Genomic DNA, 23,836 nt, shown 5'->3' with positions numbered 1-23,836 from the left:
GAATGTGACCAAACTTGGTACAACTGATGAGATTTGGGGCTTAAAACGTCAAAGGTCATGGGGCATTTGCCCTTTAATTGAAGATCATTTTGTTACCGCAATAACTTGTGAACCATTGAAGGATTGTAATTAAACTTGTCACAAGTATGGACTGTAATACAAAGATAAACATGAACGGATTCAATTTTGGGTGCAACGGATCAAAGGTCATGTGCCCTTTGAGTATTGTGCAGACCATTAGTCGAGTTTGAAGCATGCAGTCGTGGCCAAAAATATTGGCACCCTTGCACTTTTTCAAATAATGCACCATTTCTTCCAGAAAATTGTTGAAATAAAAAAACATCTTTTGGTATCCACATATGTATTTCTTTGGTTTGCAGTGGACCAAAACAAAAAAAGCTGAAAAAAATACTAAATCTTTGCATATTCCACACAGAAATCCTAAAATGGCCCAGACAATATGATTGGCACCTTTTAGAAGTTGTTAGAAATAATTACATTTCAAGCAGGTGATTCTCCTTTACTTTGGAAATGAACTCACCTGTGGTGAGTTGCAGGTGCCTGCAATATAAAATATACCATCAGAGATGGAGAATCCCCCGCCATTGAATGAAAAAGGTCATACATATTCCAGATAATGGGGGAGGTGAATTGGAAACAAGACATCATTTGGTCATCATCTCGAAAAAGTTCCCCAGGGGTGAGGAACGTAGTAACCAAAAATAATTGAAATCAGATAAGCGGTTTTCCATTTTTTACAAAAAACTTTTTTTTCAAGATAGCCACCCCAGTCGGCCATCTTGGATCCGGCCATGCCCAAAATCAATCGGATTCTTCCTTTTCAGGTGGTATATGTGTGACCCAAATTTCAAATCGATATGGCAAACAGTTTATGAGTTATCGCACTTACAGCTATAAATATTGACGGACAGCCGGACGGACAGCCGGACGACCTGGGTGACAACAATATCCCCCTTCCGCCACGTGGCGGGGGATAAAAATCACTCGTTCAACCAGTTTGCATGGAGAAAAGGAGTCATTCTGCTGTTTTGTGTCACTGTATGGACCATGATAAGCATGGAGAAAAGAAAGAAGACCAGAGAATTGTCTGAGGAGGTCAGACACAAGATTGTAGCCAAGCATGAACAATCTCAAGGCTATAAGTCCATCTCCAGAGACCTTGATGTTCCTGTGGTCTACTGTACGCAATGTTATCAGGAAGTTTAAGGTCCGTAGCACTGTAGCCAACCTCCCTGGATGTGGCTACAAGAGAAAATTTGATCGAAGATTGCAGCGAAGATTGTTCCAATGGTGGAGAAAGCACCTCGATGAACTGCCAAACAGATTCAAGCTGACCTTCAGACACAAGGTACGACAGTTTCAACTCGCACCATCCATCGCCAACTCAATGTATGGGGGTTCTATGGTAGGAGACCCAGGAGTACCACACTGCTGAGAGACAGAGACAGAGACAGAGACAGAGACAGAGACAGAGACAGAGACAGAGACAGAGACAGAGACAGAGACAGAGACAGAGACAGAGACAGAGACAGACAGACAGAGACAGACAGACAGAGACAGACAGACAGAGACAGACAGACAGAGACAGACAGACAGTGACAGACAGAGACAGACAGACAGAGACAGACAGACAGAGACAGACAGACAGAGACAGACAGACAGAGACAGACACAGAGACAGACACAGAGACAGACACAGAGACAGACACAGAGACAGAGACAGAGACAGACATAAGAAAGCCTGACTGGAGTTTGCCAAAATACACCTGAACAGCCAAAATCCTTCTGGGAAAATGTCCTGTGGACAGATGAGACCAAATTAGAGCTTTTTGGTGAAGCACATCATCTCTATGTTTACAGAAAACAAAATGAAGACTTCAAAGAAAAGAACACCTTCCCTACAGTCAAACATGGAGGAGGCTCAGTGATGTTTTGGGGTTGCTGTGCTACCTCTGACACTGGGTGCCTTGAATGGGTGCACGGCATCATGAAATCAGGAGATTACCAAGGCATTTTGGAGCGCAATGTTCAATCCAGTGTCAGAAAGCTGGGTCTCCGTCAAAGATCATGGATCTTTCAGCGGGAGAATGACCCCAAACACACTTCAAAAACACCCAGGAATTGTTCAAGACAAAATACTGGACTGTTCTGAAGTGGCCAGCAATGAGTCCAGATCAAAATCCCATTGAACACCTGTGGGGAGATCCGAGAACAGCAGTTGGGAGAAGGCACCCTTCAAATCTGGGAGAACTACAACAGTTTGCACAAGAAGAGTGTGCCAACCTCCCAGTAGAGAGGTCTAGGAAGCTCATTCACGGCTGCAGGAAGCGCTTGACTGCAGTAATTTTGTCCAAAGGTTGTGCTACCAAATATTAAATCTCGGGTGTCAATAATTTTGTCAATGCCATTTCTTTTTATTTTCTGATTTAAATGGATCTATTAAGTTCTGAATCAAAAAACAAAGGTTCTGTCATATCAACAGTGAAATAAAGAATTGTGGAGACAAAATACTTCTGTCAATTTCAACTTATTTTTGGAGAAATGTGTGAGTTATTTGAAAAAAATGCAAGAGTGCCAATATTTTTGGCCACGACTGTATGAGGTTCTCTCTCTTCTGCTTATCTCTTTCTCTCATGCTCTCTCTCATATGACCTATAATTTTTCATGTCACCTTTCATTGAGATCAAACAAAACAGGAGGTCGACAGCTAACGTTGGCAGAGGCATGCCCATCGGCGTATCCGTGTCAATTCCATTTTCTAGTTCCCCTCTGATTTCAGTTCATCAAACTTCTGTCTTGTCTCATTCAGTTCTTCTCTAATCCTTGACCTTTGAATGAAAATCTATAATGATCAACTTGTAATTCTTTTAAGTCAAAATTCCAATGAAAGATAAGGTCGACAACATTCCAAAAGTTTCACAAAGGTTGATCTGTAAGTATGCAGCCTAAACTAAAAGGTCAAGTGCATAATTATGGTCATCGTTCAATCAAAAAGTTTCAATTGTTAAAACGATACAGAGAAAAAGAACAATTTTGACATTGCTAGTGAATGGTTGTCTTTATTAGACAATGTATTTGGTGATCAGCCTTGGTACGGGACAGCACAGCAGTGTACTGTCCCGTACACACAAGGAACTTTGGTGCTGGAGGAGGTCATTCAGAATATCATGCCTGCACCGTACCAACCCCAGTGTCCATCATCCACCCACATACAAGCTTCCCACCATGCACAAAGCCAATGTTCCCAAACCCCTCTATCTCCATTGCATACAGGTACCTATCAAAATCCCATTTCAACTTATTCACACCCTCCGCTGCCACTGCCTTTCCACGGAAACCATTCCATACATTAACCACTCGACGACCGAAAAGCCCCTGCCTTAAAACTGTCCGAACTGTCGTCTTTTTCACCCTCAAGCTATAGCCCTTGTCCGAACACTGTCCACTTTGCTGAAAAACTACACTGCACCGATCTTGTCCAAACCTTTGATTATCTTAAATATATCAATCAAATCGTCTCACAATCACCTCCTTTCTAATGTAGGATAAAATCCTGTCTCCTTCAAACGTTTCTCATAGCTTTGTCTCGCTAGCTCTGGAATCAATCTAGTCACTCTACGCTGAACCTGCTCTTGGCAGCTATGTCCTTCGTCAGATGCGGTGACCAAAACTGCATACAGTATTATAGATGAGGCCTCAATAAATTCCGAAATAGTTAACATTACATTTTCTGTGATTTATAATTTATCCCTGTACGAATACAACCTAAAACCCTGTTAGCTTTACCCATGAAGGCCTGGCACTATGCAGTCTGCTAACCCCCTCCCATATCTATTACCACCCCCAGATCCTTCTCTTGTGCGACACGCTCCAAGATTGTCCCTTGCATCATGTAATCCATATTGTACACCACTCCTTCCCAATTCCATATCCAGGCGATGCATGACGCCATCGCCGGGTGCCGAAGGAAGGGAGTACTCAGTTTTCACTCCGTTTTCTTGTTTGTTTATTTGTTTGTCCAGGTGATATCTCAGTCATCCTTTGAGCTCGGAAGCTGAAATTTGGGGATAACAATGAAGATGTGCTTTGGCAAAAACATTATTTTTTTTATTTTTTTGATTAATCAATTAATTGATTAATTACTTAATTATTATTATCGATTATTATTTTTTTTAATTTATTTCTCATCTGGGCAATATCTCAGGCACCTTTTGAGCGAGGAAGCTGATATTTGGACATGACAGTGACCAAGTCATTTGGCTATAAAGGGTATTTTTGATTATTTTGATTAATTTTTCATTTTTCGATTAATTACTTAATTTTCAAAAAGTTACAGATTCGGTTGAAACAGTGGTGGTTTAAGTATGCTATTCGGCAATTGATTGAGAAATTAATTATTTTATGATTACTTATTTTACGTGATGATTACGTGATTTACTTATTTTAATTATACAATTAATCAATCAGTCAATCAATTATTGTACATTGCTCCCTCACAATTCCAACTCCATGTGCTGCAAGGTGGCATCAACGGGTGTTGAAGGTGCCCCGGCGATGTCACACACTGGAGGATTTGTTATTTATACATTTGGCATGGGGGTGGTGTACTTTGAATGTACCGCTACTTGTCTTGCTTTCTTCTTACCCATCCCGAGCACCTTACATTTCTTAATCTTAAACTGGATCAGCCAATCTGTTTCTCAATCTATTAAAGTATCTAGTCTTTCCTGAATCTGATCACCACACTCTCTGCTATCTACCTTCCCTCCAAGCTTTGTGTCATCTGCAGATTTAGAAAGCTAACTCTTAACCCCACAATCTAAATCGTTCCCCACTACTTACTTCTTCTCAGCAAGATATCCTTCCACTCACAGCCACTCTTTGCTTCAAATCAAATAGGAAATAAAATACTGTGCCTTAAATAGTGATCGATCTACCGTGGAGTGAAGAGAAGCTGATGTTACGGGCCTAACCCTTCATCAGAGTCAGAGCTCTCTTTGCTTCCTTTCACTAAGCCAGTTTCCATTCCATTTAGCTACCTGACCAGTCACTCCACAAGTCCTCACCTTGGCTAACGACCTCCTATGTCGTACCCCATCAAATTCCTTCTGAATGTCTAGATATACGACGTTCACTGCACCTCCCTCATCCACCCAATCAGATCATTGATTAAACAGACTATAATGGTTGTGTAATGGTAAGAGTTTCTGTTCTGAGAAGTCTGGCAGGTTGGCGGTTCGACCCAGACATCGGCCGAATCACACCAAAGACTGTAAAAGTGGCACCTGCTGCTTCCTTGCTTGATGCTCAGCATTTGAAAAGGATAGAGCACGAACCAACGACCATAGGTTAGCAACCACTGCACAGACTCGATATGCACAATGGCCTCCTCCTGCATAAAAGTTCCTTGAAAAGGAGCTCATATTGATCATGTGCTTGTAAATCAGATTTTTTTCTGAATGGTGCAGCAACTTTGTTCTTCTTTTATTTGTACATGAAAACCGAACAGACAGATCACGTGGCCCATCGTGTCTATGTTTTCTCAAACACCCATGAAGGTGATTTTTTCATCTCCAGTATTATCTTCTTTATAGAGTACTTTAATCACTTTTTTGCCTTTAGCCTAATCTCGCTTAACATCCACAATATTGTTTTTATAATTTACATCTCCCATCAATCCATAACAAGGACATTTCACAAGAGCAAAGACATACAGTGACCTACTCTTTTCAAAGACACCATGGGATATTTAATGTATGCGGGACAACTGGCAATGCATCCCAATCTGATGTACAGTATGCTCCAAGACGGAACACTACCGATAGCACGACGCAGGACAATTCCACAGTCAGACAGCTCAGGTACAAGCACATTCTCGAATAAGCTATAATGTTATCCCTCTGCCGACATCACTAGGCCTTCCACAGGTGTCTGCCCAGATCTGTTTGAATCAGTTATGCTTCAGAGATCTTGGCGTGTTCAAGAAGCCTATTTCAAAGCGTCCATTGAGAATACTGTTCTGATATCATTTTCGCACGTGATTTCTGTGTGCACACTTTCTTTCCTTTTGGTGAATGTGGAGAGAATGGGAACGGTAGGAGATGCTCACTAGCAAAAGTCGTGATGAAACTCCCCACACACTTTGGCAAAACCTTTTACTAAGCATGTTGATCCTCATCCTTTGGGAAGGATGATGTAATCTTTGTTATTAACCTCCGCCATCTTCGAAGATGGATGGAGGTTACTGTTTTCACCCCTTTCTGTTTGTTTGTTTGTTTGTTTGTTTGTTTGTGAACAGTATTACGGAAAAACTCCTCGACGGATTTCGACGAAACTTGGTGGGGGGGTTAGGTATGGTCCAAGGATCATGCCATTAAATTTTGGACTTGGTCCCCCCCCCCCAAAAAAAAATTGTTCGAGAAAATTTTTTTTTTTGCATTTCTATGTTTTAAGTGATTTCCAACCCCCCCCAAAAAAATTTACCCCCCCCAAAAAAATTGTTAGAGAAAAAAAATTTTTTTTTTGCATTTCTACATATTTTAAGTGATTTCCAACCCCCCCCCCCAAAAAAATTGTTTGAGAAAATTTTTTTTTGCATTTTTACATGTTTTAAGTGATTTCCAACCCCCCCCCCCCAAAAAAAAATGTTGGAGAAAAGAACTATAACTCTCAGCACTGTTGACATCATATTTAATGAATAAGATATAAGGTTCACTTGAGTGACCCAGCAGTATTGGCGGCGGAGGTTTTGCACTCTCCCGAGTGCTCCCCCTCTAGTTAGGTTGTGTTCTTACACTAGAGCCTACTTTGTGTAACACCATTAAGTGGATGTGAATATATCAAAAATTACTTCACATTATAATCGGTCGAATAACTTTTTGATTGCACATCATGTATAGTCCATCCATTGGGATCATACTCTGTGCAGAGCTGCCAAAGCAGTCTCCTTGGCTATTGGGCACAATCCTGGATGGGTCACCACTCCAACACAGGATACCAGCAAGCTGGCACTCATTTTGCCGACCTCGGAAGGATGACAGGCAGAGTCAACCCCACCTGGTATTAATTCAACTGCAAAGTGGGATTTTAACTCAAGACCTAAGGTTCCTCAGCCCACCACCCTAACCATTAAGCCAACACCAGGCATACATCATGTATAGCAATTGCATAAAACATTCGCTTGAGGTTATAATTGCTTTCCGTGATATTCAAAACAAACCTCCCATGTGAACTTCACCCCCGAGCAATCCACTGTTTTCGCAGGTCCAAAGAACAAGAGCAGTGTGGTCACCATCAGCTCCTCTATAACGGTCAGCAACAACCGCAAAACTGCCATCGCCGCAGGTAAAGCAAACAATTAATTTCTTTGTCATCTTACTGTCACCATGTTCTTTACTTTGACTCTTAACAACTCATTCTCATCATTCGATATAAACTCACCGATGAGATATTTACTTGGCAGTTGAAGCATTGACTGATGGTTTGGAAAGCAGTTGGTTATAAAAGTTAACTTGCAACTCTACTGTCAATTGAGTCTCACTTTAATATCAATTGTGAGTTACTTTGATTTTGGTTTCCAGTAAAAACATTGAATTTATTTCAGACCAATATGTTGTAATAAACCACTTTAAATAATTATATGTATACAAGGACTATAATAACATTTTTTTTTCCAATTCCATTATTAAAACCTAATTATTATTGAAAACTTCCACGTACATTCCTTCCCTCCACAACTACTACTCCTCCTCAAAATAGTAATTTATTGTCCCTCACCACTCCGACAAGGTCGGAGACTGGGGACATTAAAATGAGTTTCATCCGACTGACTGACCGATCATCTGTCCACGTACTTTTGTGTACACGATATTTCGAAAACCATCGAACGTTTAGCTCTCATGTTGTAGATATATGTTCCTCATGACAATATCTTATCCTGATTAGATTATGCCTGTTATTGGCTGAATAATGTTGCCATGGCAACCATCTCAGTGACTTGCCTTGTTGTACGTGATATTTCAAAAAATGTTGAACATTTATCTTTCGTATTGGAGATATCTATTCCTCATGACATTATCTCAACCTGCTTAGATCCCGGCTGTTATTGGCTGAATTATGTTGCCATTGCAATCATCTCGATAAATTGGCTTGTGTCTGTGATATTTCAACAAGGACAAATGTGTCCAAGAGCAGCGTCCTAAAGGTTTTGTCGGCTAAAAAAAAAACAACTTCCGATATTTCGTCACGTGTCTTGATTAAGCCAATAGCGAGACCCGTCGTAATGTATTTACGTATTTACGATATATCGTGTATTTACGAAATTACAATATGATAAATGGAATAATCTTAAAATAGTAACGTGAACTTTTCGAAACTTTAAAGCAAATGTCCGAATATATTTAAAAGTTCATGATAGACGCTCTCAAATGGCACTGTCAATGCGAGGATGTGTACATGTGCTCAGTATTTAAGGAGATCCGGATCTTGTATATACAAGAGCCAAGTCCAAGAGGTTAAGGTTTTGTCTTCACAAGAAGAAGAAGAAGAAGAAGAAGAAGAAGAAGAAGAAGAAGAAGAAGGAGAAGAAGAAGAACAACGCCGAAGCTCTCTATGAGCAGCGTTTGCTACGCGAGACGCTGCTAAAAACTGTTGAATATTTATTTTTCATATTGGAGATATCTATTCTTCATACCACCCAAAAGGTGGGGGACCGAGAGTATCAGCTCCTTGTTTATTACAAATTTTTTCCAATACATTTTGAAATATGACGTGTAAAGGGAATAGTGGTGGAGAAGAGTTATATTTTAGGATATCTTGAAACATTCTAATAGTTAAGGAAGCTATTCTGCTTTTTATCCTATACATATCCACCCTTTACTTAGTGAGACAAAAAGGAAGGGATAATATTATGTAGCGATGTGCAGTAATGACTTGCGACCATGACACGGACAAGACATTCCCTGCAGAACTCGCAAGCCTCATCGAGGAGAAGGGAGGGGTACCTGCCAGAGCAGGTCTTTAACACTGATGAGACCGGATTGTTTTGGAAAAAGATGCTGACCAGAATGTTCATCTCACAGCATCCATCTCTCACATAGCAAAGCAGCCGGCCGCAAGGCCGCAAAAGATCGGGTATCCCTTCTCCTCTGCGCAAACGCCGAAGGGGAATTCATGGTAAAGCCCATGATGCCCTACCTTTCCCTGAACCCGTCTCCGCTGAAGAACACAAACAAGCAGGCACTGCCTGTGTACTGGGGGGCGAACAGGAAGGTGTGGGTGTCGTCTGAACTTTTTATGGACTGGTTCCATAACGGTTACATTCCTCAGGTCGAGACACACCTGGCAGGAAAGAACCTTTAGTTCAAAGTATTCCTGCTGCTCGAGAACACTCCTGGCCACCCCATGAATCTGAACGACACTCACCCGAATGTTGAGGTCAAGTTCCTGCCACCAAACTCCTCCTTCATTCAACTACTTGACCAGGGGGTAATATTTACCTTCAAGAATTATTACACCTGGCGCACCTTCTGCCGCATCCTGGATGCCATGGAGTCCAACCCAGGGCTCACGGTCGGGCAATGTTGGAAATATTTCAACATTGCCCACTGCATCGCCACCATAAAGGAGTCCTTGGATGAGGTGAAAACAGCAACCATCAATGCATGCTGGCGCAACCTTTGGCTTTAGGTTGTGAAGAATTTCACTGGCTTTCCCGACAATATAGCGGAGAGGCACGCCATTGTCGGTTTGGCATGGCAGGTCAGAGGGAAGGGCTTCGATTACATGAAGCCTAAGGAGTTGGAGGCCCTCATCGAGTCATATGCCGAGGAACTCACTGAGGAGGAATTGGAGGCAATCACAAAAGCTTCCGAGGAGGAGTAAGCTGGAAATGGTGATGAAGGGGGTGCCGACCTCGAAACTCAGGGTGAAGTTCCTCAGTAAGGTACTTCAAGGAAGGAATTCCATTACCGAGAGGGTTCAAGATGCTGACCCGGTAATGGAGCACTACCTGAGGTTCAAGAGGCCTTTGCATGATGCACTGCTCACGTACAAAGAGCTGCACAAGATCCTGCAGCAATCTTCCTGGCAGTTGTCGATAATACAATTCTTCCAGTCTTGTCCCTCCACCTCAACACCACCAGCGCCCTCACCTGCCTCACCTGCCTCAGACAACGTCTCATCAGCACTTTCATTTGGGTCGTCTTAAGATGAGCCATTCTCTGGCTTTTAATTTTTCTTTTTCATCCTCATCATCTTCATCAATTTGCAAAGTTACGTGTGCTGTGTTTGTTTAATAAAAAAATTGAAATGCTCCATGATGTTGTTGTTTTTTTTCCGTTTCATGGTATGGTACGGTATGGTTCAGGGACTTTAAAATGCATTCTTCAATAAATTGGAAACGGTACCTGGTGTTGTCGTCTTTTTATTTGTTAGCATCTTTAATGAAACTGTAATCATGCATTAGTGATCAAAAACATTTTAAACTTTAAAAACTTTCCCCTTTGAACCAGGAACCACCACAAACTGATGACGTTATCCCCCTTGTCCCCATTGTACCAATTCCCTGACTTTGGTAGTGTTGCTACTTGTGGCCTTCATCATGAACCAGGAACCACCGTGAACCAATAATGTTATCCCTCTTGTCTTCATTGTAACAATGACAAAACACTCGCAGATTTTTCCCCCAGCATTCGCGGTTTTTCGCTGGTCAGGAAATCTCTGGATCCTATCCCCCCATTTCCCATTGAAACAATGCCCCCACATTCAGTTTCAACATTCGCGGGGTTCTCCCGGAACGTATTCCCCGTGAATGTCGGGGTCCTGGTGTACTCTATACACTTGGTCCCCTATTGACGCTCAAGATGTGTTCCTAAAACCCTGTGCAAACCCACAAAGCGTAAATCGAAAGCCATTGTTCCATAAGAATAATGTTATAAATTGAGGATGCTTTTCTTGGCGTAAATTTTCATCTTAACATAATCAAACTAAATACAGTACTAAAGACATAATAATAAAAAAATATATATATATGTATATATTGAGGTCGAAGAAGGCCTGAAGTAGGTACAAAGAGAAGCTTGGAGAGCCTGGATCATTATCTAACCAATGGGTTACATTTTGTTGACTTTGATCCTCGATCCCAAATACTTAAGCATTTCTCCATATTCTCTATTATTGTGTCTCTCTGCTTCATAGTTCGAACAGCACTTCCTGGGGTCACACTTTCAGCATTCGACTTTATTTTTGCTGCTTTAGTAATAATTGTCATCATCGTCGAGGGAGGTAGCCCAAGCATGTGACCTAAGTCTACAAGATTCTTCCCACACTCGTGCTATTTCCTCTTACTATAATTCACTGTCCGTCCGTCCGTCTGTTCCCAGGTACCGCAAAAACGGCTGAACCGATCGCAACCATTTTTTGGGTGTGTAATCCTGGGACCCCTTGGAGTAAAATAGGCATCAACATGACCCCTGTGACGGCTCCCATAGGGAGCGGGTGCTTCTAGTAACATCTAATTTCATGTCCAAACGAATAGCTTTATGAGCCCTTTTGGCAATAGTTCCTCCAAGAGAATTTGCTTGTCGTTTTCCACTCATGATGAAGCGTTTTGGAAAAGTTGGATGAAAAAAGAGAGTGAGACTGATTGGAGCATCCTTGACCCGATGCTGCCTTTGGCACGTGGAGCAATATATGCACAGTGAACCTATTTAGTGGAGTGTGCAGCATAGGAGAGCATCATGGACATTGTTATGAGGCATAAATAGAAAAGTGTTCAGTACTTTGTCAATGGCATCAAGTTGAAGAAGCATAAATAGAATGAGTGTAAATAGAGGAATACCTGTATTGCACACTGCTCGGCATTGGCATCGTATCCTTCAATGAATTAATGTCCTGCTTTCAAACAGGTTCATTTAATGCTCTTGGCAACAAAATTGTAGTTTCAACATAAAGTCAGAATGTTTACTTCACTCCCGGCAAGGCTGCAACATCACTTGTTGTCATTGCATGATCCGCCTAGGGGTTAGGTTTGTTTATTTTGAGATTTTTAACCTTTACATCCACCACTACATTGGATCTTGCAAAAATTATTGTTTCTATTAATCACTGCATTCAGTATGGAGTGAGAGAGCTGCTTCTGAATGGTGAAGCACTTTCCTTTACCTCTCGATCAAGCCTTTGGATCAGGCTCAACGCACCTTACAATGCAGGAACACCAGGTCAAATCATGTATTTTCCTAGTTTCTGGCTCGATATTCAAATTTGGTTGAAAATGATGAATTTTATTGTTTTTCTGCAGTCACTTTGTCATGATAAGGTTCAATCATGGTTTACTGAGTATTCAATCAGTGACATTTCAAATGATTTTGTAATCTGTATTCAGTGCCTTCTAAAAGGATTCACACGACTCAACTTTTGGCACATTTTGTTGTGTTACAGACTGAATTTTAAATGGATTAAATTAAAATTTTTTATCACCAATCTACACAAAATATCCCATAATGACAAAGTGAAAACATGTTTTTAGAAATTTTTACAAATTTATTAAAAATGAAAAGTTGAAATGTCTTGCGTGAATTACATGATGCTGTATAATTCAAAGAGAATTATGGTTAAAAAAAATCCCTAATCGAATTAAAAGACAATGCTGGAACTGATTCATAAAATGATTGTTGCTTAACAGTGCAACAACGATTAATCTCACGGCCAATTAAATAAATAAATAAATAAATAACTTCTTTACAACAATGCATGTATTAGTTGCAAGATGAATTTTGCACACCCGCTTTTATACGATTCTGCAATTAATGAATCCCGGTTCAGCACACAGCTGAAGCATGGTGGTGCTGTCAGAGTGATTGAGTGCTTGGAAGCATAACTTTGCTTTCCACAAAAGTGATAATATTCCTTTCTCCTCAAACCATTTCACATCCCACTTTTTGACCTTTTCTTGAATGAGTTAGGTGATCTTGCCCAGTGACTATTTCATCATTTTCTTCAATGTCTGAGCTTACAGCTGCACCATCTACGCGTACATTTATTTTCCTCGGATATGTTTCCCCGGATGACTTTTAAAGGTGCAATCAAAAAGTTAATGCCTTAGTTTTGTCTGAAAGATTGTTGTTGGTTTAAAATTCCACATCGGTTTCCATGAGTGAGAACATTCTTGTGTCATTTATCTTCCAACTTTCCCTCCCATGAAAATAATTTCAACTGCACCATTGAATAAGCTTTATGACCTTTTTGATCTCTGAACATTTTCATTCCCCCATGTATAGGTGTACCAGACAGTATTTCTTTCTCCATAATGGAACGGTTCATGCACAAATGCATTATCAAGGCGGAAGCAGCCCAGCGGAAATGATTGATAATGCCACTCTAAAAAACCCAATTCCCTATTCTCCAATCACTCAAACATCATCAACTCCTGACTCCTTCAGGGGATGAAAAAACATGTGAATGTTATAAGTTACATTTGTGCAGTATAATCATACTTGACATCATTTCAATATTTTAAAATAGTGCACATCTGGAAGCATTACATTTCACTTTCAGCTCGAGTCATCAGGTTGCTGTATCATTTTATAGGAATCCACAAAATATATCGAGCATTATTAAGACTGATACAAGGGCTGGCAGAAGAGCCGAGAGGTTTGTGGACTCGCCTCTGAGTTGTCGAGTCAGGGTTTGAATGTCGACCCCGATATAAACTGATGTCCTGGTGTTTCCCATGCAGGACGATACATCAATCTCTGCACCATCCTCTGGATGGATGTTAAGCTAGAGGACCTGTCTGTCAGAACTTGTTGGTGGAACTTTGAGATCCTATAGTCGTAGTAGTAGTAGTAGTAGTAGTAGTCGTAGTACTACGACAACTACCAATCTTACTGATTTACTACTACTACTACTACTACTACTACTACTACTACTACTACTACTACTACTACTACTACTACTACTACTAGATGTTATCTATTATATAATCAGAGGATCTTCCTTTCAAATTCCAAAAAAAAACAACTGGAATTTTTTTTTAGACATTTTAGAAATACAAACAAAATGTTTTTCATCAGATAGCTATTCACACACGTCATTAATTAGTTTGTCATTAATTAGTTCAGATCGTCAGTAAAGCTGCTTTTGCCTCATGTGTTTCTTCTAATCTTCCTTTGCCAACTACTTGTAATACTAAATTAACAAGATTGTATTACTGTTATTTTCTCACTCGAACACTGGTTACACAAAAGTAGTCTCAGGCAAAACCTCTTTAACTGTTAAAAACAAACAGGGATTGATAATGTATGAGTCAAACACACCAGGACATCAGTGGAGGCATTGGGAAAGCCAATGGTGGAGAGAGGAGAGAATTGCTGGAATCTGTTGTCGCTATAATGGCAAGAAACACAAACTATGGTTTAAAATTTGAATTGCTGGTCGGGTGGGGAGAAGTTGTATTGAAACAATGTATCAATGTTGAGAAATCATCGAGGCATGCAGAATTTGCACCTGGGACGAAATACTGTATATTAATTGGAAATTAATGTGTTCATCGATTGCAAAATCAATTGTGCTGGTGGATGTTCAGAATCGTGAAGAGTTCCAAAGAGTTAGAGGACACTGACATATTATACCTTCGCAAAGCAGGGTAGAAGGCTGGTGTTGGCTTCATGGTTAAGGTGGCTGGCTTCAGATATGAGAGTCTTGAGTTCAAGCCCCTTTGGGGTTGTTGAATTAACACCAGGTGGGTTGACTCAGCCTGCCATCCTTCTGAGGTTGGCAAAATGAGTACCAGCTTACTGGTAACAGCAGCACAGCTGTGCCCCCAGAAAATTTTGCAGCCAAACAGCCTGTGCCTGTGGCTGTTTGGCTGCAATCAATAAATAAATATAGCAATAAATAAATATAGCAGGGTAGTGTGTGTGAAATGGGGAAATGGAATGGGTGGAGAGAAGAGAGAAGAGAGGAGAGTAGAGCAGAGAAGAGAAGAGAAGAGAAGAAGAGAAGAGAAGAGTGCATAAGATGAGGGTAAAATGTTATATATAGGTTTGCATACCTAATATATAGGTGGATCCTTATTGAGTGTGCAGCTTCAAAATGCAAGTTCCCCATCAAGGCACAAAACACACGAAAGGAATTGCAATACAAGTTTGGATAAATTGAACAATACCTCCTTGAATATTCGTCGGGGATCAATGATAAATCAAAAGAGGTGGTGTTAACATTGCACAGGAATTTAGTGAGGGCCACATCGAGAATATTGTGTGCAGTTTTGGTCACCACAACTAAGGAAGGACATCGATACCATGGAGAGGGTTCAGCGCAGGGTTACATGATTGATTCCAGGCCTGGCTAGGCTCAGCTATGAGGAACGGCTGAAGGAGACAGGGCTTTATACACTAGAAAGGAGGCGGTTACGAGGAGATATGATTGAGATATTTAAGATCATGAAAGGTAGAGATAAAACAAATGTAGAGTTATGAAGCAGAATGGACAGTGATAGTACCAGGGGTCATAGCCTGAGAGTAAAGAAGAGGAGAGTGAAGACTGCATATCAATGTAAGGCAGAGTGTAAGGTAGGGGACTTTCACTCAGAGTAGTTAATGCATGGAATGGTCTCCCTGAAAAGGTAGTGGCAGAAGAAACAGTGAAAAGCTTAAATTGGAATTGGATAGATACCTGGAAGTTATGAGGGGTATAGGGATGTTGGCAGGACCTACAGGTAACTAGTATGGATGAGTGATTGTGTACATCTGTGCTGAGTGTGATGTTTGTCAGAGGGTCTTGTCAAGGATCGTGTATTTTCGGTGTTGTATATTTTTAGATCCTCGTGGAGGATCTCTAAGTCTTACTCACATTGTTGTTCTTCATCTTCTTCTTGTGGACTTTTTTGTTTCACAGCCTACAGTTTTCATCGAAACTTCCTGAAACTTGGCGTATATATGTAAAAATACTCTGTGCAGACAGTAACCATCTCCGATTTTGAAAATTCCTCTGAGAAAAAAAAAGTTATGACGTCAAAATATCTCCGCTAATGGAAATCGCCTAAAAAATTATCTCCGAAACTAGGCAAGCTTTTTGAATTCTGTTTGCGGGAATCGAACAGGGCATTAGCAGAGATGAATTACCGCACATATGATGCATCACTATGACGTCATATCAATTTTTATGACGTCATTCCTAGTTTTTGACATTTTTTGTTTCACAACCCAGAGTTTTCATCGGATCTTCGTGAAACTTGCCATGTATATGCAGAAAGCCCACGCGCAGGCAGTAACCATCTCCGATTTTGGAAATTTTTCCGAGAAAAAAAGTTGATGTCATAATATCACCGCTAATGGAAATCGCCGATACCATGATCTCCGAAACTAGGCAAGCTGTTTGAATTTTGTTTGTGGGAATCAAGCCAGGCATTAGCACAGATAATTTATCGCAAACCTGATACATCACAATGACGTCATATTCGTTTTCATGACGTCATTAAGAGGACGAGGATCTTAGCTGATTTGAGCTTGTTCACCCACCAATCGCCTTTGCCCACCCCGCCAAATAAATAAACACATAAACACATAAAAACTCCATTTTTATTTTTAACACGCGGCGGTATCCCTGAGCCTGCCACATTTTTCTCATCACCACCCATCCTCCCACCCCTCACCCCAAATTAAATTAAGTGTTTAGCATGATGGATTAATTTAATTTTGTGTTGGTGTAATACATGCATGATGGGCCGGATTGCCTTCTGCATCAAAGTTCCTTGTTATTCCTTGTTGACTTGTCATCAGTGATTTCGTTTGGCTGAGTTTCAGCAATTTCTGCTAGATCTGCACTGCCCATCGCTTACAGACAGAAAGCACAGCGAAGCGCAAAATAAAATGCTGATCGAGCAAGTTCAAGTTTACATAACGGTGTGGGTCGTTACATTGTGAAGATAAATAATGGAAAGAAGAGCAGCTCAAGGCTTTGTCTGATTAAAACTGCAACACATTGGTATCGTGGGCTTTGGGTTGTGATATTACGATTGAACAATGATCTCGACGGATTCGAGCAATTACAGATATTCATTCTTTTTCTGGTCATGGTTCTCTCTCAATGGTTGTGATCTCCTGACGCGGATATCAAAAGGCAGAACGAAGCCCTCCTGCTCCCTCCATACAGGGTGAAAAGTGTCCACATTGTTTTACGACCCTCACCGAAGGAGAGGATATTGCATTTGGGTCCGTTTGTTACTTGGAAAAAAATAACATTTTTCTTTGGACAAGTATGTTGATCGCCTCTGTTTGTTACTTGCAAAATCGAAGATTTTCAAGTATATTGGTCAGTCGATTTTGTTATTCTGTTTGTCTGTCTGTCTGTATGTCTGTTTGTCTGTCTTTGTCTGTCTTTGTCTGTCTGTCTGTATGTCTGTTTGTCTGTCTTTGTCTGTTTGTTTGTCTTTGTCTGTATGTCTGTTTGTCTGTATGTCTGTTTGTCTGTATGTCTGTTTGTTTGTCGCCTTCAGGTCACAATTTTAAACCGATCTTCACGAAACTTCACCACATGATAGAGTTTGTCATAAGGAAGAAGCCCATTGTTTTTGAAGTCAAAAGTTCAACATAGGCCGAAGGTCAACAACTTCGCTGGCATTTCTAAAATCCTCAATTTTCATCCGATTGACTTGAAATTTGAAGAGGATTTATATTTCAGGTCACTGAATTCAACCAGCCAATTATTTTTGAGGTCAACATAGGCCAAGAGGTCAACATAGGCCAAAGATCAACAACTTAGGAGAGATTTCTAAAATCCTCAATTTCATCCGATTGACTTGAAATTTGAATATTTCAGATCTATGAATTCAATCACAAATTATTTTTGAGGTCAAATTTGTTTAACGGATTTTGCAAGTATCGCGCTCTGCACGACATGTTTTTCTTGTTTGTTGCTTGCAAAATCAAAGATTTTTCAATTTTATTGGTCAGTCATTTTTGTTATTCTGTCTGTGTCTGTCTGTCTGTCTGTCTGTCTGTCTGTCTATGTCTGTCTGTTTATCGCCTACAGGTCACAATTCGAAACCGATTGTCATGAAACTTCACCAAGTTGTGGAGGTAGTCTCAACTGAGAAGCTTCTTCATTTTGAGGTCAAACGTCAAAGGTCATCTTGACGTTAAATTTCTAAAATCGTCATTTTTCATCTGATTGACTTGAAACTTAAACAAGATTTGCATATTGTGTCACTGAATTAGGAAACCAACTACTTTTGAGATCAAAAGGTCAAAGGTCAACTCAAGGTCAAACTTCTAAAATCATCAATTTCAATTGAAAAATCGTCAATTTACATCCTATTAACTTGTAATTTGAACAGGATTTGCAAAGTCCATCACTGAATTGGGAAAGCAACTATTTTGGAGGTCAAAAGGTCAACTCAAGGTCAAACTTCTAAAATAATTTGCTTGCTTGAGTGCTTCAAGCACTCGAGTGCTTTTTTAAAAAAATTATCAATAAAACAAAAAGAGTGCTTCAAGCACTCAAGCAAAATCATCAATTTTCATCTGGTTGACCTGAGCTTTTGATTAAGATTGTCAATTTTAATCTTAATGAAATGGACAATTTGATTAATCCATGGCAACTTTTGGAGAGGGGGTGGATTTTGCAAGTATCGTGCTCTGAACGACGTCTTTTTTTTATCTTGCCAAAACGAAGTTTTTGCAAGATATGTTAGTCAACTTGTATGTTTTTTTTTTTTTGTTTGTTTGTTTTTTTTTGTTTGTCTGTAATCACGTTTAAAAAATTCTGCAGAGCACAGTTATCATTGGAAATTTTTGTAACTTCGCATATCAGAGGCCTATAGAGGTCCCTTTCAGCGCACAAAATTTTGAAGGTCAAGGTCAAAGGTCAAGGTCACTTTGTCGCAAATCAGGGGAGTCGACGAAACCCTTATTTTTTGAGTAATTTCAATAGAATCGTCTCCAAACTTTATGGGAATGTAGTATATGGTCTGGCGCTCAGTTGATTATTTTTTGGTGGCGATTGGCCGTGACCTTCATGGTTAGCGCCTGAGGTCAAACATATTTGACCCCAAGGTCAAATTTTCAAGTTTTAGGAACCATATCGTGTAGTACCTTAAATTGAACACCTCGATGAGTGTTCAAGCTTTGTGATATGTCAAGCTTGAGACATTATGGTGTCATTTGGTGACGTTATGAGGCAAACGCATATTTTTCATGGTTACTCTGTAGAACGATTCTCATCGGAATCTCTCGTAGGCAGATATTCCTCAAGGAGTCGCTCCTGGTGGATAGCAGCTCTGTTCACCTCAGTGTGACCTTAAAGAAGTCACACGTGGTCACCTTTTGGCAAGATACGGGTCACCCTGCAGGTGACATTGGTTTATTTTTTTTGTTCGTTTTTTTCAGAGCTTTTCTGCTTGTCGAATTGAGACGAAATTTTCACCATTAGTGTGACTACTCAGGTAGAATGTTGCAATGATAATTATGACATCATATATTATGTGGTGTGGCAGCCATGTTGGAAAAATGGAAAAACTTTTGAACCTCTGTATTTTTGAAACCACACCAAGAAAAAAATTGACACTTGGCACATGGCAAGTCCTCCTCATGGGGAATGAGTGTGACTTTTTATGACATCATAGGTGCCTTCGTTATGACGTCATAATTGCATATGTAGAACGCTACATCCGATCAGTGTGAAAATTTTTGAGGGTCATCGAGGGATAAAATAGTCCACAACATTTTTATGATGATGTCATCGGTCACGTGATTCAGCAGCCTTATTGTTTTTTGTTTTTTTTAAACCCTTCAAAAATCTTCTCTGAAATGGCTGAACAGATCGAGGCGAAACTTTACATATATCACCATCTATCCGTGAGAAACAAAAGGTTCACACATATGACATCAAAGGTCACATGGTTTGTCAGCCATATTGGAATTACCCTCAAACGTATATAAATCTTCTTATCCAGAACAGCAGGACAGTTCAAGGAGAAACTTCACATAAATGTTCCCCAAAGCATGTGTGTACGAGTTTGTTTAGGAATAATTGATGTCACATGTGGCTTTCAGCCATATTGGATTTAAGAAAAATATTAAATAATATTTTCTCTGGAACTGCTTAATCATTTGAAGTGAAACCTCACAATTGCGATCTAGTTGTGAAGGGGAATACCTGTTTTAAATTTTAACTTCATCGGACACATGGTCTGGCAGCCAGAATTCTTTAATTTTTTGATGTGGGTTAAAAAAAAAATTTTTTTTTTTTGAATAAGGATCACTTGGCTGTTCTTGGATGGATTTGAGGGTAGAGGAGTAGCAGCTGAAATGTTTATCCTATCCTGGTTCCTCCTGATGACTTCATCTTTTCTCTTTGCATGTTTGGGTTCCTTCTGATTACTCCAATGCAGGACTGTACCTATTTGTCTTCAATTTGATCTGAATTGAACTTATTTTAATCCCATTCTGAACTCAATTGAATAATAATTTAAAAAACGTCATGGGTCAGTGTCAGGTGTCCGATCAAAGCAGGATGTCTTGGTACCCGGTCATCACTGCCAGCAGTTATAAAGTGGCAGTTCTAATTATGTCATTAATCACATAACACACCAGCACACAAACACCATACAAAATACACCACACAAAACTACAGAAACACAACACACCACACCAAACAAGTCCTGGTGAGGCTCTGCAATCTCTGATTGCTCTTTTTCTTGTTTGGAGGATTGTGTTTCCAGGACTGAGATTGTGGTTTTTAAGGTTAATCTGAAAAATAATGATCAGGTGTTCTGCATTATATTTGTTTCAATGCCTCCTTTGAGGAATTTATTTTTACTGATCCTCCAACAGCTCCCTAGTTTGTTGCAATAATTCCTGTTGGGATAATACAGCTACCTAGTTTGTTGCGATAGTTCCTGTTGCGATAATACAGCTACCGAGTTTCTAGAGATAGTTCATATTGTGATGACAGCTACCAAGTTTGTTGCGATAATTCCTGTTGCGATAATACAGCGACCTAGTTTCTTACGATAGTTCCTGTTGTGATAAGACAGCTACATAGTTTGTTGTGATAGTTCTTGTTGCGATAAGACAGCTACCTAGTTTCTTGCGATAGTTCCTGTTGTGATAATACACCTACCTAGTTTATTGCGATAGTTCCTGTTGTGATAAGACAGCTACATAGTTTGTTGTGATAGTTCCTGTTGGAATAAGACAGCAACCTAGTTTGCTGCGATAGTTCCTGTTGCGATAAGACAGCTACCTCCTTTGTTGTGATAGTTCCCTCATCAATGATGCTCTCCAGTCATCTGACATCAGGAGGTTAAAATACGTGGATGACCAAACATTAGCAGAGTTGCGCTAAGTAGACTCTCCATGTACCCTTTCAAGAGCCCTCTCATAATTTGAACAGTGGTGCACAAAATCTAAGATGCAACTCAACCCAGCTAAATGCCAGGTCACGTGGGAGTCATTCATTCGCCGCCAACTGCCACCTCTGCAGATCCTACTCAACAACGTCAGATGGGAGGAAAGTCACCAGGTCAAACTGTTAGGGAGTTGTCAGCAATGATCTCAAGTAGGCAGATCATGTAAACCTTATCACTTTAAAGGTGTCGAGAAAGTTGTACATGCTTCAATCTTTGAAGAAGTTCGTTATCCCGCCAGAAGATCTCATCACTGTATCCATTTCTTACATCAGACCTATGTTATAATATTGCTGTCCTGAATGGCATTCGTCACTCACACAACAGCATGCATTGATTGAATTGATACAAAAACGAGCATTGAGGATTTCTTTTGCTCACAATTGTGATTCATATTACAATGTCTTGAGTATTTGCTGGCTGAATTCAATGTACGGACGTCATGAACAACTCTGTAGTAGCTTTGCATCTTCTTTATGTAGTAGATTTCCAGATTGGCTACCAGACAAACAATTGCCACTGAGACAATTATGCTACATCAACAAATTAATTGAAATTAAGTGCAGGACTGAATGTTACAGTTAGAGTACATATAGTGAGACTTTTGAATAATATAAATATCTTCTGAGTAAGATCAATCTCTCCACTTCCTTTTCAATAATAAAGTATCTGTTAATCACAGATTAGGTGTAATAACTCACAATATTATATGTATTCGATTTATTTTTAGTAAGAATGCCATTATTTTAATTTGTGTATCCAATCATGTATGCTTCAGAAACAGCATGGAAACTGAAATAACAGATCCACGTTTATCCATTATTAAGTTTTACGTTTTTGCAAAAATTGTATCCTCATACTTATTATTTAAGCAATTTTCACAATGTGTGTGTGTGTGTGTGTGTGTGTGTGTGTATGTGTGTGTGTGTGTGTGTGTGTGTGTGTGTGTGTGTGTGTGTGTGTGTGTGTGTGTGTGTATATGTATATGTATATGTGTGTATATATATATATATATATATATATATATATATATATATATATATATATATATATATATATATATATATATATATATATATGTGCATGGCTCACAAAGTGGTTATGCTGTGGTATGTTTGTGGGAAACACGACATAAAACTATTATGAGGTACTTAGACAAACCATTAATGGTCAGAAATGAAAGTGGACATCTTGGGGAACCTGTAGAAACCGGCAATATCATACTCTCCATTTCCCTGTTTTATTAAAGATGAATTAAAGCAACAGAATATGGGTATTTTAACCTTAGAAATGTTACAGTTTGATTGGTAAATTTTTTATTTTACTGTGCGTTTCTTATGTGACAGTTATTTTGAGTGTGGTGACTCAGAATGTGAACTTTGGTGTCTTTTTTATGTTTTGATGATGTTCTGTCTCCCTATTCGGGTTTTCTGGCATCTACGCTATCTGATGAAATAATGGATTCGTACATAACGCTTTGTGTCCACTGCATCGAGAAAAAAAGGAGTCCAATGTTGATAATGTTTCCGATGATTTTTATTCCAAATCTCTCTTAATTTATTGGAAATATGACAGAGTCTAACGGCAGAAAATATCGATCAAAATTGTGATCAGAAAAATAAAATTCGGATTGCAAGTAATCCCATCTTGATTTTCGAGTCAGTCCCGTTATGTATGAATCATCATCTCTCGTTGGACGCAAATAATGCTAGCATTAGAACATCTTGCCGTCTTGCAAACTTCCCCGATTGATGGATATAATAGGCACTTGCAAGCGTGTCACCACATTTCCATTCGCCGTCAAGCGCAGCGTTTGTCTTCGTGTCCTTGTCTTTGCGAGAGCCGTAATGTATGAATCCAGCGTGAGGATGCCGAGCCGAACGAGGTGACTCGCATTTGTCTGATAATTAATTCTTCATTTTAACCCAACGCTAGAATTTTTTTGGTGCTTCGTGAGGATCCGAGAGGTAAGAATTATGTTTTTCTTTTCATGTTTAAAGTGATTATTTTCAAAAGTTTGAAAGAAATAGATTCGATTTTAACGTTATTTTTCGCTTTCAAGTGTGGCTTTCTTTGCTACTGAACTCGTCTGTTTTCTTCGTAATTTCTAACATCTGACTCTTTCAAAATGTGTTGTTTTTTTCTTTTTCCTGTCACATATTGAGCCTGTTTGAAAAGACAGAGTAAAAATTATCTGTTTCTTATTCCAAAATATAATATTTACGTTGTTTTTTTTCATCTGATTCCGTACATAACGCTGACGCCAAGCTCGAAATTCGAACGTGTATTTACAGTGTTGTATATATTCATTGGTAACTTTAAAACCGGATGTGCTGCAGGTCTAAAAATTTAGATTTAGCTATTTGAATACATGCAGATTAACATAATGGGTTGCATTTCATGTTTC

General features: G+C 39.6%; 1 protein-coding gene across 7 annotated transcripts in view; it reads left to right on the top strand.

Moving 5' to 3' along the window:
• Positions 1–23,836, top strand: part of CACNA2D3 (calcium voltage-gated channel auxiliary subunit alpha2delta 3) — a 390,026-nt gene that overhangs the window by 294,460 nt on the left and 71,730 nt on the right. For 6 of the 7 annotated variants that reach the window (XM_085897494.1, XM_085897493.1, XM_085897491.1 and 3 more), the window contains one exon: positions 7,284–7,364. In XM_085897494.1, coding sequence (XP_085753620.1) covers positions 7,284–7,364 — 81 coding nt within the window. Of the gene's footprint in view, positions 1–3,867; positions 5,216–7,283; positions 7,365–23,836 lie in introns of those variants that run through there. The other variant, XM_085897498.1, reaches the window with a different exon arrangement.

Source organism: Eptatretus burgeri, chromosome 10, assembly GCF_056783735.1.
Source record: "Eptatretus burgeri isolate ZD-2024b chromosome 10, Ebu_testis_v1, whole genome shotgun sequence".
Lineage (NCBI taxonomy): Eukaryota > Metazoa > Chordata > Myxini > Myxiniformes > Myxinidae > Eptatretus > Eptatretus burgeri.
Note: the sequence above shows the minus strand (reverse complement) of the source record. Positions and strands in the feature narration are given on the sequence as shown.